Below are 16,102 nucleotides of genomic sequence, written 5' to 3' on the forward strand. Positions count from 1 at the left end.
GGCGGGGGCGGGTGGCCTAGCCGGTCTGACAGGAGCCGGCCAGCGGAGTCTCAGGCTGGCGGCGGCCATGGAGGGGCTGCGTCGCGGGCTGTCGCGCTGGAAGCGCTACCACATCAAGGTGCACTTGGCCGACGAGGCGTTGCTGCTGCCACTGACCGTGCGGCCCCGCGACACGCTGAGCGACCTGCGCGCGCAGCTAGTGGGCCAGGGCGTGAGCTCGTGGCGCAGAACCTTCTACTACAACGCTAGGCCTCTGCCAGATCACCAGACGGTGCGTGAGGCGCGCCTACAGGACGGCTCGGTCCTACTGCTGCTCAGCGACCCCAGGTGATTAGGGACCGAGGAGAGAACCTGGGCTGGGGACCTGGAGGAGAACCTGAGCTGGGAACCTGGGCTGGGGACCTGGGAGAGAACCTGAGCTGGGGACCTGGGCTGGGGACTTGGGCGAGCACCTGGGCGAGGACCTGGTAGGATCATGGGCTCTGGCTTATGGAGGATGGCCTGGTGTGGTGGTGGCGGCTCAGGGATGGGGTGAGGGAGACCGCTCTGCTGGGTCCTGTTCCTCTCTGCCTCATTAGCTCCTTTGGTCTGTGGTGTTGGCTCCAACAGTGGCACTTAGTACTCCCTTTTCTGTCCTCCTCTCTGGGTCCTTGTCTCTATCACTGCAGATCTCTCTATCTCTGTTCTTGCCTCTCTCTGCGCCTCCCTCCCCGCATTTCCTCGGACCTCTGTCTGTCTGTCTGTCTGTCTCCATCTCTCCTTCAGTGTCTGTCCACTCCCATTGGGGTGCACAGAGCAAGCAGCTCTGAGGGCTGCTACACACTCCCAGCCCTGACCCCGTCACAAGCCGGGGGGAACACTGTGGTCAGTGTGTCTCTAGTGAGACCAGGGGGTGTCTTCATGAGTACAAAGACACTTTAGCTGAACCCCGGGCTACCTGGAAAGGCCTGGAAGCCCAGTGATGCCTGCTTTTGTCTTAACCTTGTGTCTTTCTTTGTTCCCCCTCAGGTAACTGGGTCTGGAGGAGTTGGAACCATGATTTTTGGGACGCAAGCTGGCTGAAGGAGCAAACTGGGCCGGGGCAGCACACTTCTCTCTTCCTGGGAGCCCAGCCTTATTCTAGGTAAGCCATTCAAATGGGCACCTTAGACATAGAATCCACAGATGGGAAAATTTAGAGCCTATGGGACACTGACCTCACTCTCCCACCTCTCCCACCTCCTAATGCTGGCTTGGCACTATTGCCGCCAACTTGCTGTGTGACCTTGAGAAATTCCCTGCTCTCCTCTGACCTCACTGTGATGCAGGCCCAGACTGACCACACTCGGGTGGCAGGATGTTTGCTTGTGCTCTGCCTGCAATTCCTGTAAGAGCCACCAGGGTGCACTAAGGCAGCTTTACCTGCAATTCCTGTGGTGTCCATCAGGGGGCTTCAAGCACTGTGGCTGTCTACAGGAGAAGGTCTCCAAAGGTCCTGGGTGACCACAGCACTCCCCATCTATACCCAGATCCAGGCCATTGGGAAAGGGTTAGAAGGGTCATTGGCCTGAAAGTTGCTGGTTCACATCACTGGGACCACATGTTCCTTGCAGATCCCGGTGCTGGGCTCCCAGGTAGATGTGACACCTGGGCCCAACTGATGCCCACTGCCTCCCAGATGCTGTCCAACCCTCCAGCAAGGAGTCTTACGGTTTCTCCATGGCCTTCGGCTGTGTCCTCATTCAGGAAGCCCTCCAGTCAGCAGGCACAGTTCCTTCTTTGGTGACCCACAGGACTCCAGCTGAGAACAGTTCTGGCTACAGGAGGATCTGCTGGGGCCATGACCAAGGAGACTCTGATCTGAGGGGACTCAATGAGCCTACGCATGTGAAAAGTGATCTGTCACGGACTGTGGATGCTCTCCTCTGCAGCCCAGTGTTGGGGTGTTGTGCTGAACTTTTGGGAACTCCCCCCCCCCATGCTGTGGGCTGCATGGTGGGCCCAGAAGGCAATACGTTCTAATTAAGAGTTGTACAGGCCTCAGGGTGCGGAGGTGGGGACCTTGGGGAGCTGGGCTGCTGGGCTTGCACAAGTGTGCCAGGGACTCAGGGGGTCTCTTCCTCCCCTCCAGTCTCCTTTGCTCGGCTGTGTGGGTAGCTGCAGTCCTTGCGGGAGAGGGCTGTGATTCTGTGGCCCCAGCCACAGGGGATAACTGGTGGGGGGGAAGGGCTGGCATTGAGGGGGGGCGAGGAAAGCATTTTGACATTTAACAAACACTATGTAAATTGAATGCAAATCACATGCAAATCACCACTCCTTCCTTAAGCCCTACAGCCCTGGTGTGTTCAGAAATAATAATGTAGGGCCTGTCCCCTGGTGCCTATCCAGCGGCCTTCCCTCCCTTTAGCCTCCCTCCCTCTCTCCCTTCCTCCTCCACTTCCCGGCTTTGATCCAAGGCCTCCCAGCCTGAAGTGGATGCACACAGCAAGATGGGTTCCCTGCATCCTGTTTTTGTAGAACCAAGGCCCACAGAGGCTCTGGGTCTGCCCTGAGGCCCCAAAGCCACGAATTCCTGACTTCCTGTGCCCTTTCTCCAACAGTCATCAGAAACCACCGTGGACAGAACACGTGACCCACCCAGGAGGCTCCAGGCCCTGGGAGGTGAGGTGTTAGTCAGGCTGCTAAGCATGCTTGGCCCACAAGCTCAACTTGCTCCTTGCCTCCTGAGGGCTCCGTGAATTCTGGCCATAGGTCCCTCTGCTTTTTTTTTTCTTACAAACTCCTATATATCCTACAAAGGCCTACTTTCGGTGTCCCATTTTTGCGTCGCCGTTCTTAATACTCCAATAATAGCCTCCAGTCCATCCCGTCCCCCCACCCCAACCCCTGCCGTCCCTGCTAGCTGGCCTAAACCTGAGTCATGAGACCAGGTGGTGCAGGCTCGTTGGTGACCTGGAGCCCCAAGGTCATCCAGTTTGGGCTCTAGGTACAGGGGGCATTTTCCACGCTTATCAAATGTAAAAGACTGAAGAAGAAGCAGGTGCCTGCGGTGACACTCCCTTTCCCAGTGTCTTTGTGCTGTGTGTCCGTGTGGTCCCCACCCCCACCCCCTCTAGTTCTACTCCTGCTGACCCAGCCAAGTGCCCATTCTCCCTCCAGGGCTTGGCGAGCCTCAGACCCCACCCAGCCAGCAAGCCCTGGCTGGGTAGGAAGTTTCGGTGAGACTTGGCAGCCTCTCTGGTCTCACTGAGGCATGTGACATCCAGGGAGGGGCCGACTGCTGCCATGGGGCCCATGTTCTTTGGGGCTGGGCGCCGGCCAACAGTCAGCGTGGGAGGAGGGTGGATTCCACAGCGCTCCCTCTGCTGTCAGAGCATTTGCTGGAGACGCAGCGGGGCTGCCAGGGACAGCAGCCCGTCTATGGACTGTGTCTGTGTCTATGTCTGTTTCTGTGTCTGAGCGCATCTATGCAGTTTTCAAAAACTACGGAAGGCTGGGGCGTGGTCAGGGTGAAGCCCCGCCTAGAATTCTCCAGTGAGAGGCTGGGGTGCAGTTATGGTGGAGCCCCTTCTTGGAGGTCACCCCACCCCTCCTTTGGGGTTTCCAGGCAGGGCCTAATCTTGAGTGACACCCGCCTGAACCTCACTCTCACACTGAGCCTCTCTGGGGAGGCACAGGACCTTTGCACAATTTGCTTTACTCTTTAACCCCACTTCCACCTTTAACATTTTCCTTTTCCTTTGTGTTTAGTTTTTAATTTTGTTGCTCTTTTTGATCCAGGTTTGTAACTGTAGCCCAACCTGACCTCAAACTGGCAACAATTCTGCTTCAGGATGGTGACTGGAGGGATCCGGAGCCTGGGCTTGCATCATGTATCTCCAGAAACACTTTTTGGGGGAGGTTCTCAAATCAAATGATTCATGTTCCCTTAAACCTTTTTTTTATTTTTTGGAGAGGTCTCACTCTGTAGTCCAGGCTGTCCTGGAACTAGCTGTATTTATTATGTTGTTATTCATCCGGGATGTGTTTCCCCTGCAGCCTGGACTGGGATTCGGGAAGCAGGCAGTGGGGGTTTGGGGTACGCTGCCCTATCCGGCTCTGGTCACTGCAGGTCCTAGATGCTCTGATTCCTTCTGGGCTGGAATTCGTAGCACTCGGCTCCCAGCTCTGTGATAAATAGGAGGAACTCAGAATTAGTTATGGCTGGACACAGCCCAGACCACTGTCTGCACAGGGCTCTGGAGGAGGCTGGGCTGCCTTGGGAAGTCACTTTCCCTCTCTCAACTTCTGTAGCCTCATGGAGGTGGCTCTGGTCAAATATCAGTCTGAATTATAAGAATTTAGAGGCAGAGGCATTATGGCTCACGCCTTAATCCCAGCACTCGGGAGGCAGAGGCAGGAGGATCTCTGTGAGTGAGGTCAGCCTGGTCTACATAAATGAGTTCAGGGTCAGCCAGAGCTGACTGAGACCCTGTTTCAAAAAAAGCCAAAAATTGAAAAGAAGCACGATGTAGGACGTACTGCTTTCATTGGTTGAATAAAGAGACTGCCGTGTCCTTTTGATAGTGCAAAAACTTAGGTAGGCGAGAAAGACAGAACTGGATGCTGGGAAGAAGAGCAGAGTCAGGCAGATGCTATGAAGCTCCGGCCTGAGATGGATGTAGGTTAGAATCTTTCCCGGTAAAACACGACCTCGTGGTGCTACACAGATTATTAGAAATGGATTAGATCAAGATGTGAGAGTTAGCCAATAAGAGGCTAGAGCTAATGGGCCAGGCAGTGTTTTAATTAATACTATTTTGGGGGTCCCGCTGCCCCTCCCCCTCTCCTCTTACAACAGAAGCAGGCAGGATAATTTAGTGTTGTGTCTCATGTGTCTGGTGTGTGTTGGGGAAGCAGAAAGGGATCCGGGGAAAATATCTAGAAGGGAAAACAGCGAACTCAGCACATGCCAAGGTCCTGGGGCAGAATAGTCTGACCTGTTGGAGGTTCTCCCTACTATCTCCACTTCTTGTGTGGGACACCGAGGCTGGGGACTGGCTGCAGTGGAAGCTTGCAGGGTTCATCGCTAGGCTCCCCATCTGTCCCAGCACCCCCTGAGTGCCCCCCATCTCTTCCCACCAGCTCCTCTTCCCCATCTCTTTCCAGGGAAGCAACTTCTTGTTCACAGTGGCGTGGAGGGAGGCAGAGGTCAGAGGTTGATGGGCAGGAATCAGGTCCAGGGATTGAACTCAGACTGTTGGGCTTTGGCTACAAGCCCTGGCTGAGCCATCTCTGAGCTCTGAGTTTGCACTCAGTGGTTAAATGCTTTCTTTAGCTCATTCCATCCTGACAGGAGTGGGGGGCTGTGATCAAGACATAGCCCCCCCGTTTTACAAGAACTTTCCTAATGCTGGGGTCTAAGTTTCTGAACAGGGTGGGTTTAAACTTGAGACTGTTTAAAAGTTAAGATGGCCCATTCAGCCTGGGATGCAAGGGTCTGTTCCCTGTGCTGGAGCCACAACAGCCTCTCTGGGGCTGGTGGGTCTGGATCCTGAGGGCAGAAAAGCACACGCCTGGGGCGAGCTTCCAGTCACGGCTGGAATCCTATACACACCAGACACCTGCTGAGACCTGGGCTTGGGGCCACAGGTCTTCCTCTCCCCCTCCATCTTACAGGGCAGCCACTGAGGCAGAGGGCAAGCTGGGACCCTAGTGGAATCACAGAGAGGGGGAGAAACCCACCATCTCACCCCTCCCCTGGCTTGCTGAATCACAACCCCATCCCCAACATGGTGCAGATGTGCAAACTGAGGCACCATGACCCTGACAACTGATCAGGCACACATACAGAGGCACAAATACGTGAATACAAACATAATAAAAAAAATTAAGAGCCTAGTCCTGTTGCCATGGTCACTAGCCTATGTAGACGGCCTCTTATGGGTTACATAACTATTTAAGTTTCTATAGTCTCAAGTTCATTTACCTCACAAAGACTTCAAGGGGGCCAGGAGCCTGCGGGTTGGGCCCTCAGACTCCTACGGTTGACAAAATCACCAGGGTCCACAGCTACCACAGGCTCCAGGCCACCCTGAGGACACACACCGAGGTCCGGCGAGATGGCTCGGTGGGGGCTTGCTGCCAAGCTCGATGACCTCAGTTCGATCCCCGAGCCGCACCGTGGAAGGAGACCTTCCTCCAGCCTTTACGCACGTGATAATTGAATGGAAAATGAGGGTGTTCTGGCAGGCAGGAGCCCGGCTCTACTATGTCCCCACCCAAAGCTGCACACCCTGTCCTCTACCAGCTGCCTGGGAACAATTACAGTGTCCCAGACACTGCACAGACAGACCTCATGTTTAATTCATCCTGAGCTAATGACAGCCACAGATGGAGGGGGTAGCCTGGATCCTTTACTCCTGGTTGATGTGCTTGGGGTGGTTGCCAGGTGGAGGTTTGTGTCCTGAACTTGCTCTGGGGTCCCCTCCACCTGTGGGGTATCCTTTCAGAGGACACGGGGGGTGGGGACACTGCTGTGAGCTCAGGGACATATTTCCCCCTCCCACCTGCACCCCTGAGTGGGTCATGTGACCAGGTGGGTCAGTAGGCTGGGACTTCCACTGAGAGATGGCTGGAATGGGGAGGAGACATTAGAGTTAGTGACAGGGGAGTGGGCATGTGTCAGCAGCAAATACTGCATTGACCTGCCTCACCACAGGAGACCTGAGGAGCCAGGGATAGGACAGACATCGTGTGACCTCACACACACATGCAATAAATTCACAAGATGAACTATGTAGATTTACTTTGTGGAGATGGCAGCTGTGGGTTTGTGCACTGTGGGTGTAGTTACCTGCGGCGGCCAGAAGAGAGCATCAGACCCACAAAGCTGGAGTCACAGGATGTGGGAACCAGAATCCAGGTCCTTGGGAAGAGCAGCAGGGTTCCTAAACGGCTGTCAGTCCCAGAAAAGCAAAACAGACAAGCAGGGCATGGTGGTGGCGCACACCTTTAATCCCAGCACTTGAGAAGCAGAGGAGGATCTCTTTGAGTTTGAGGTCAGCCTGGTCTGCACAGTGTGTTCCAAGACAGCCTAGGCTATGTAAGCATACCCTGTCCCAAAATAAACAATTATAAATAAATACATTGCCAAATAAATAAAGAAATAAATACATTGGGGGGGGGAGTGGGAGGGTGTTGGGAAGAGGGGCGTAAATGGAAACTTTCATAATTTAATAAAATTACTTTCAAAAAAAATAAACAAATACATTGCAAAGACACTTTGGGCACTGATTGGCACACAGTAGTTGCTTCAAACAAGTCTGAAATCAGTCTGTCTTTTGGGACTGAAAGCAACAAGAGGTGGGAGAGGCCTGTGAGGTGGGTCGCCTATGGCCAACCAGATTTCAAACCCAGGGCCCCGCCTGGGGTCACATCTGAGCAGTTGGGAAGTGCTCCTGGGGCAGCTTCATCCTGGGGCCCGCACAGCTCTGAGAAAAGCCTGGCGCAATCCCAGGCTAGGACCCTGGACTGGCAGCTGTGGACCAGGTCACCAGGATGCACTGGTAACCAGCGTTTCTATGGGAACCTGGCAGGGGCTGGCCAGAGAGCAATTAGGCATCCCGAGGAGCAGTTGCTAAAAATAGCACGCCCCATGCCGGACTTTGGCTGCCCTCCTGGGGGACGGGATGGCGACGGTGCCCACCCCGCCCGTCCCGCCCGTCCCGCCGGCGGCTCCCCCTCCTTCCCGTGATGTTCTGCCCATAGCTGATTGGCACTGTGGTCCTGAATGTCCCTCACCACAACTGATTGCGGGTCTCTCCTGAGTCCGTGAGTCCTGGGCCTGGCTCCTCTGAGTAGGACTTGGCACATAATACTTGGCTTAATAATGTGGAACCAACACCATGCCTGAAAAATGGGTCCACTAGGAGAAATAGCGGTGGACACGCAAACCAGGCTGGCCTCAAGCTCACCGTGTAGCGGAGGACGCCCCTGAACTCCTGATGCTCCTGTGTCCACCCCGAGTGCCACCATTGCCCTACTTAGTCAGTGCTGTGGATGGCACCAAGGACTTGCTCTAAGCACCAAGGGCCATGCTACCAGATCCTGGCAGTCACTTTGCAGATGATGGCTTGGCTGTGTGACCTTAGGCAGCTGACTCACCTCTCTGGTCCCTTTCCACCATAGAGAATCTGTACAGCGGGGAAGAAGGAAGTCTAGAATTTAAAATATGAGCATCAAAAGGAATCAGAATCCTTGGGTACTTGTAACTGACAGACAAGTACGGGCTCAGCCAGTCCAGGCTGAAACTCAGCTCCCAGCTTGCATCTTAGGGCACACAATGGCTGCCCAGCTCGTGGCCACCATCTAGCTCGTTAGTGGTGGCAGAAACAAAAACAGAAATGGAAAAGGAAGACTTGTCGGCACCTTTGGAGGTTAAAGCCTGGGGTTGTGCACACTGTTCCTTTTTTAGTTCAATAGCCCCCAGTCAAACGACCTCTCGCCGCAAGGGAAGCTGAGAAATGTAGTCTTCAGTAATCTCAAAGGAGAAAGTGGGGACTGGATCCTGGGTGTGCCTCACTTACCGCTGTCTTCTGGGAGTTAGAGGCTCCATCCTGCCTCCCTCCCACCCCCATGGTTCCCTCTACATTCTTTAAGTCTTTGCTCCAACGTTCCCTCCCCCACAGCTGTGTGACTACGCGCTACCTGCCCTCCTCCCTGGCCCCTTCGGCTCTCTCCCCTACTGGTGGGTGGAAAATGGGAATGGGTGGTAGGGGGCATTTCGGGCTGAATCTCTGCCACTTCTTCCTGACCGCCATCTTCTGCCTTTCATTTCCTTCCCCTGAGAACTGGCAACACCTAAGACCTGCTGCTCTGCCTCTTAAAAAGGAAACCGTGTCTGTCGCTGGCTCACGGCAAAGAGCCCAGGATGACCCAGAAGGCACCGGCAGCACCCCAGGCTCATGGCAGCTGCCACATCATCAAATCACACCCAATGAGATGAGATTCCCACTTCAAAGCAGGGACCCATCAGACGGGAACCTTCCCCAGATGCGGTCAGGTGTCAGTCAAGCTTGCTCTGGGCTCACAGCCTGGAGAAGTCACTCTAAGACAGGTCCCATGTAGCCCAGGCTGGCCTAGAAGTCTTTATGTAGCTCAGGATACCCTCCTGATCTATATTTTATATTTTTGGTTGTGAGCCTAGCCTTTAATGGCTGAGCCATCTCTCCAGCCCACCCTCCTGATCTAATGGAACTAAGGTTTGGGTGCAGGCAAGTGCTTTACTCAGGGAACTGCATATCTAGCCTGTTTTGTGCTTGTTTTTTTTTTTTTTTTCTTTGTAAGACAGGGTCTTGCCATGTAGCCCCGGCTAGCTTCAAAATTAACCTCAGCCTCTGAGTGTGCCCCTCACACTCTGGTGTCAGTCCGTTTCCTCTTCCGGCATCAGGATTCTCCAAAGAAATGGGGTTCCTTGCTGTCCTGAAGGTCACCCCACTGTCCCGCTCCACCCAGGCCCTGCAGAGTCCAGACCCCTACGTCCTCCACCTTGGCAAGCCACGGCCATCCCATGCCAGAATTCTGTTTAGTTTAATAATCTCCAGAAAGTTTAATTGTTCTTTTATTCATTCGTGACCTTTCTCTCTCATCTGGAGACGTATTCATGGCTAATCTACAAACTTCAAGAACCAGATCTATTTGCAAAACCAATTACCTGCATATGCAAATGGGCCTCTTGCCCGCAGGTCCCTGGGCCAGCTGGTAGGGGCAGCGGTTGGGAGGGGAGTGCCGCACTGCCTCATAATTCCTGCAGCTGGGGCCTGGAGATCCTCAGAGAAGCACAGGGATCCACAGGACCTGATCCCAGGGTCCTGACACTACCCACATCAGCCCTCTTGAGAGACGGGCAAGACAGTTGTTCTCTGTCTCGTTTATCCATTCAGCCACTCTACAGTCTGTGATCCTGGACATCCTGGAAGCCAGGATGGGGAGAGCAGGAGAGAGGAAGAAAGCTCCCATCCCAGTGGAGGAGACAAGACAGAGTTAGCCAGGGAATCGGAAGCATTGGACTTTGATGCCTCTGGTGGTAGTGCACGCCTTTAATAGATTCCCACAGTGAGGGGCTGGGGGCGTGGTCAGGGTGGAGCCCCGCCTAGAATCCCCAGTGAAGGGCTGGGGGCGTGGTCAGGGATGGAGCCCCTCCTAGAATCCTTCAGTCGGGGTCGGGGGACGTGATCTGGGACAACCTTTTGCCCTGGGGGAATGACACCCTGCCTCAGGTCCTTTGTACTTGTGCTGCTCTTTGCCTGGAATATTCTTTTCAGAGCTCTCTTCTGGGCTGCGTCTTCCTCCCAGGCCGCTCATAAACACCGACTGCTGTTGCAGTTGATGGCTCTGTCCGCGGGAGGCCGGAACAAGCTGGAATCTCGGCTAAGTCATGTAGGCCAAATGCCCTCATTTCTCCATCGAGAGCATCCAGACTGTTATAGGGGCTTGTGGGTTGGTCAGGGTGCCCCAGGGAGCCGAGCAGGCTGGGGTCTGACGCCAGCTACGCAGGCCACTGCTTCAGGCATCTGCAGGGGCTCTGAGGTGAGGAGTGAGTGTGGAGGTAACTCGTCAGGACCCTTTCACCCACCACAACTACTCCACCTGAGCAGGAGGCAGCTGTGGCTGCCCTTCTCACGTCTCTTCGTCCTGGGGTTGGGGTCTCTTGGACTCTGTCGCACTTCAGGTGACAGTGATCTGATGCTGTTCTCTCTGTTACCCACACTGGTTGGCTCCCCCTTCCCTCTCTTACTTTCTACACTGTGCATAGAGACATCAAAGCTGAGGCCTACAACTTCACCCAGCCCGCTCCCCCTCCCCGTTCCCTCCACAGGGGCAGCGGCTCTATACCAGAACTTCACTAACATCCATCTCCCCTTAGCATGCCGTTCCTGTGCCGCTCCTGTGAAAACTGTCCCCCCAGGACTAATCTAAGAGAAGGCAGCAGTACTTTGTGTTGGTGGGGTGGCTCCTGATGGGATTAACATTCATGTTAGCCCAGGTGAGTTCTTTAGCTGAGCCCCAGGCCTGTTTGTCTGAGAACATCACACCAAGCCTAGGGGCGGGCTGTTCAGGCCATGGACACAGTCTTCCAAAGACACTGCCTGAATGGAATTAAGATAGATGGGGGCTTGGAGGGGAGTCGATGGGTGGGTGGATGATGGATGGGTGGGTGAATGGGTGGATGGATGGATATGTGGGTGGATGGGTGAGTGGATGAATCAATGGGTGGGTGGGTGGATAGATGGGTGGGTGAGTGTGTATGTTGGTGTCTAGCTGGAGAGGTCATTGGTTTGGTGTTCCCAGGTGTGAGCTCTGTGATATGGATGGTTGCCTCTGTGTATGTATAGAGAATTTGGAAGTGTTGACTATGTTCCTCAGAGTGTTGCTGATGCTGAGTGATGTTTGTTTATCTGGCCAGGGATGGAGAGGGGAGTTCGCAGTGTGTGACTTGACCTGGATGGGGAAGCCTACTCTCCTCATTAAGAGTTGTGTTTGGAGCCGGGTGGTGGTGGCACACACCTTTTTTAAAAAATATTTATTATGTATAATAATAATAATATTACTATTCCCATGTGGTTGCCAGGAATTGAACTCCAGACCTTTGGAAGAGCAGGCAATGCTCTTAACCACTGAGCCATCTCTCCAGCCCCCTGGCACACACCTTTAATCACAGCACTTGGGAGGCAGAGGCAGACAGATCTCTGAGCTCGAAGCCAGCCTGGTCTACAGAGCTCATTCCAGGAAGGCCAAATCTGTTACACTGAGGAATGCTATCCCAAAAAGCCAGACAAGTAAATAAAATAGAAAGAGTTGTGTCTAGTGCCACTGTGGGCTGGCGTGGGTAGTAAACGCTGTGCCTTTCTGTGAGCAGCTGCGGTTGGGGACGATGACATCACCGACTCCTCACTGCTTTCAGGCTCAGCCACACTGGAGGGACGGAACCCAGCACCCCCTGGCAAAGGCCCCTCTCAACTGTTCTGTCCCCGCCTTCCGGCCCTTGCTCAATTCCATCCCAGCTGCCTGCAGATTCAATTACTAGACCACGGGGTGTGGGCAATTTGCTTTCCTGTGAGAAGCGGCTCCTGTGTCTTTGTGACTTTTAACAGCTCTGGGGTGGGAGTGGGCGGGGGGGGGGGGGACAGAAAAGAAGAGAGTGAAGCAAAAGACAGCCAGAGAGGTAAGGTCAGAGTGAGAGACAGGGTTCCCACCGCAGAGACCCCACCATCCCAAAGGCAGCCTGTTCACAGTGTACACATGTTCCCAGAGACGGACAGACGGGCACCTCATCCTGCTTCCTGAGTGTATTCCTGAACCATTGCACCCAAAAGCCAGACTAGAGCAATGGTCTCAGGACACTTAGGAGGTGTCACTGCCCAGGGAGGGTGTCCAGGGTCCCTGCTCTTTCTGCTTCTCCTAGGAGGAGCATCCCTACCCTTCCTAGCCTGGCCTTGACATTGACCTACTCAGCCCTGGCTGCGCCACCAGTTTGCTGTGCTCCCTGGGACGTTTCTCACCCTTTTGGGTCCCAGGTTTCTTTCCTGGCTTCTGGGGGAAGCTGGGGAGGACAGAAAGTCACCCCAGAAAGGACCGCTCCTTCTGCATGATCCTGCCTAAAGAAGCTAAGATGGCGGCATCTGGAGCGAGGAGACAGCTCCAAGCAAACAGGAGAACTCGGGTTCACATTCCCCACCTCCATATGAAAAGCTGGGCATGGTCCTGGATTTCCGACTAAGGGACTCTGAAGACACCCAGGTTCCCCCAACTCCCTCTGCCTGTTGCAGTACAGGCTTTTCCTGTCAGGCACATTTTCAGAAAGGGCCTCATGCCCCCACCTCCTCTGTCCCACCAGCCACCAGCGACCGTGAAATACGGGACTCAGAGCAGAAAAACTATTTTTAGCAGGGTGATAACGGGCGCTAGGCACAGTCAGTCGGCAGGGTTGTGCACGGCTCCAATGTTGCACCCGCTTCGGGGGCCACCCCGCCTTTTCTTTCTTTTCTTCCCTTCCTTTCTCCCTCCCTCCCTCCCTCCCTCCCTTTCTTTCCTTCCTTTCCTTTCCTTTTTTTTTTTTTGTTTGTTTTGTTTTCATTTGATTTTGAGTTAGGGTTTCTCTGTGTAACGGTCCTGGCTGTCCTGGAACTCGCTCTACAGACCGGGCTGGCCTCGAACTCACAGAGATCCGCCTGCCCTTGCCTCTGGGAGTGCTGGGACTACAGGCGTGTGCCACTACCGCCTGGTCCCCCTTTTCACTTTCAGCCCCTGATTTTTCTTCTCGTCCTCTGTTACTTTGGGTGTCCACATTCACTTCTCTGTCCTGGGCACCTTGTGACTGTACTCACTGATTGCGCTGGATAGTGAGCTCTCATTCTAAAATCACACAACAACATAGCAATGAAGACATGGAACTGGGGGAGATGGGGGAGCCATGTCTGTCTGCCATTAAAGATTTCCCACATCACACTATCACTGAGAAAAAAAATTGCACTTGTCGATCTCTAAAAGCAAGGTGCCATCTTCATGGTTTGGAAGTGTCCAACCTCCTGCTTGGGTTGGCTTTGAACCTTTGTATGAGTGTGTGAACATCAGGCCACAGAACCCACAGGATCTTCTGAATGCTGACAAGACAATATCCCTGACCTGCCCCCAGCCCCACATTGGGGATTCTAGGCGGGGCTCCACCCTGGCCACGCCCCCAGCCCTTCACTGGTGTTCCAGAGGATGTAAATTTCTGAACGTCATTTGCATATCCTGTTCCTGGTTATGAGAGCACCCTGTAATGTGTGATCCCTCTAGCTGTCTCTTCGGGACCCAGGCCTTGCTTGGGTCCTGACCACCCACTCCTGCTGTCTCATGCCCATTTCCCCACCTCTTCACTCTCCATCCCCCACCAAAGCTTCACACACTCTGACTCCCACGCTGATCCAGGATGCCACCCATCCTGCCCTCTGTGTCCCAGTTCCCACATTGCCACCATGGCAAATGGACCCTGCAGCCCCTCTGAACCCTACCCCCACATCAGTGAGTTCAGTAAGCTGACCACATATCAGCTGTAATTGATGAGGGCTTGATAAGTCCCAGCCGCTGCCTGGAGCCTTCTATCACCATAAGGTCCATCCCTGTCTCCTATCCCGGTGACCACTGTTGGCTGGAGACTTCCTGGCCCCTGGCCGACGTCTTTCATTACAGAACTGCTTGGGCAGCATTTTAAATATCAAACTGCGATATCATTTAATATTTTTGAACCGTGGAGATCAATACGCCCCTCCTTCAGGTGACCGGGACCCCGCAGTTAATCTCATTTTCTTGCTCCACTCGGGTCCAGTGGGAGTTGGGTAGGATTGTCTGGGTGTTCCCACGCAGGTCTGCACTGTGTGGGAGTGGCCGAGGGCAGAAGGGAAACTGAATTTACAGATAGGAACTGCCGCCTAAGTGGGTGGACACTCCACAGAGTCCAGTCCCTCCCATGGAGTCCCTCTGGACGGTGCACGTGAAGGCAGTCTGGGGGCCTGACTCCCGCACCCCCAGTTTTTAAGTCTTGTTTGTTTGTTTGTTTGAGCCAGGGTTTTTCTTTGTATCCATGGCTGTCCCAGAACTCACTCTGTAGACCAGGCTAACCTCAAACTCACAGAGATCCACCTGCCTTTACCTTGGGTAGTTTTTAAATCTTTAAATTTTATTTTAGATTATGTATTGTTTGCTCATGACTGCAGTACCCAGGGAAACCAGAAGAGGGCATTGCATCCCCATGGTGGTGAGTGTACTGTGGGTGCTGGGAACCGAACTGTTACTTGGCAAACTCAGCCTGGGCTCGCCCACCCTTAAGACAGGTCTTGCTCTATAGGGCAGACATACCTTCAGATCCTATTCCTCCCACACCCAGGTTCCTGCCAGTTTCCAAGGCTGTGAATTACCCAAACATGTAAAGAATGTAAAAAGTAAATAAATAAGTAAAACATGTTGAACTTATTCCTTTCATTGTTTTGGGCACCAGGAGCCTGGGATGGGATAAGTTGACTGAGTCTTGCCTGGAATCTTTGCAAAGCTGTCAGGTGTCCAAGTGTCAGTCTGGGACCACCATGTGACCATGGAGCCCAACAGGCAGAAGTATGATTTTATTAGATGTAAGCACCTCCTAGTAGTGAGCTGTGGCATTCCACGTTTATGTTATAGGACACCTGGGAGCTCCTAGTGGTGAGCTCTGGTATAGCACACTGGCTCTATGGGGTAATTTGGCATCCCTAGTGGTGAGCGGTGGTATTGCACCTCACTCTGTGAGGCAATCGGGCATCCCTGGTGGTGAGAGGAGGCCTTGCATCCTTGCTTTCGAGGTATTCAGCTCTCTCTACCTGATGAAGCTTGAATGCTCTTCAAACATGATTTCCAGCTGACTCAGGATGTTGCTCTAAGGGAGAATGAAGAGGAAACTGGAGCCTTCTATGGCTCAACCTTGATCCTTTTTGTCCTTTGTGCCACATTCATTTAGTCCCATAGGTCAACCCAAGTTCAGGGCAGGGAAGGATGGTTCCACAGCATTCTCCGTGCTATCAGGGATCTTCCCCTGGGCACGTTGTAGGTTTGCTGGTGCAGCTGACACGGTCAGTGGTGATGCTGTGTGCTGAGGCATTAGAAAATACACTCTCCATTGCTGAACCTACTCCCACAATGCCAGGAACATGGGAGAACCTGGCAGAGGATGTCATTTATTTATTGTTTGGAGACAGGGTCTCGTGTGGACTAGGCTGGTCTGGAACTCACTGTGTAGCCAGGGATGATTCAGACCCATTGTCTCACTGGTGAAATGCAGAGCTTGGGCTGGGAAGGTGAAAGCAGATCCTGCTTCTCTGTGGTGGCTTGACCATGGTGCATCAGCTCACAGCTGCACTCACCCCAGTTCTAAACTCAGCATAGACCTGGCCCCATCTCTCTTCCGGAGCCGCTCAGGCTTTTGGTCACTGAGAAAGCCCACAAACTGGAGGGTCGCTCTTCGGGCTGGCAAAGGTGACTTCCCCTGTTGGCGCCCCCATCTCTGGATACCCGGACTTGCTGAGAGTGATAGAGGCTGTTGGGGCCCGGAAAGTCTGGACAATCTGCAATG

At 53.7% G+C, this 16,102-nt stretch overlaps 1 protein-coding gene across 1 annotated transcript; it reads left to right on the forward strand.

The window, feature by feature from the left end:
* Tincr (TINCR ubiquitin domain containing) lies at positions 1 to 4,774 on the forward strand. Its single transcript, XM_048427481.3, has 3 exons — positions 1 to 327; positions 1,009 to 1,123; positions 1,593 to 4,774. The coding sequence occupies exons 1-2, from the start codon at positions 68 to 70 to the stop codon at positions 1,010 to 1,012; spliced, it is 264 nt and encodes an 87-aa protein (XP_048283438.2). The 5' UTR covers positions 1 to 67; the 3' UTR covers positions 1,013 to 1,123; positions 1,593 to 4,774.
* Positions 4,775 to 16,102: the final 11,328 nt, after the last annotated feature.

Source organism: Myodes glareolus, chromosome 8 (assembly GCF_982192425.1).
Source record: "Myodes glareolus chromosome 8, mMyoGla1.1, whole genome shotgun sequence".
NCBI classification, from domain to species: Eukaryota; Metazoa; Chordata; class Mammalia; order Rodentia; family Cricetidae; genus Myodes; species Myodes glareolus.

Excerpts from the sequence above, each read along its gene's own strand:
- Tincr (XM_048427481.3), top strand. The coding sequence starts at position 68 with ATGGAGGGGCTGCGTCGCGGGCTGTCGCGCTGGAAGCGCTACCACATC.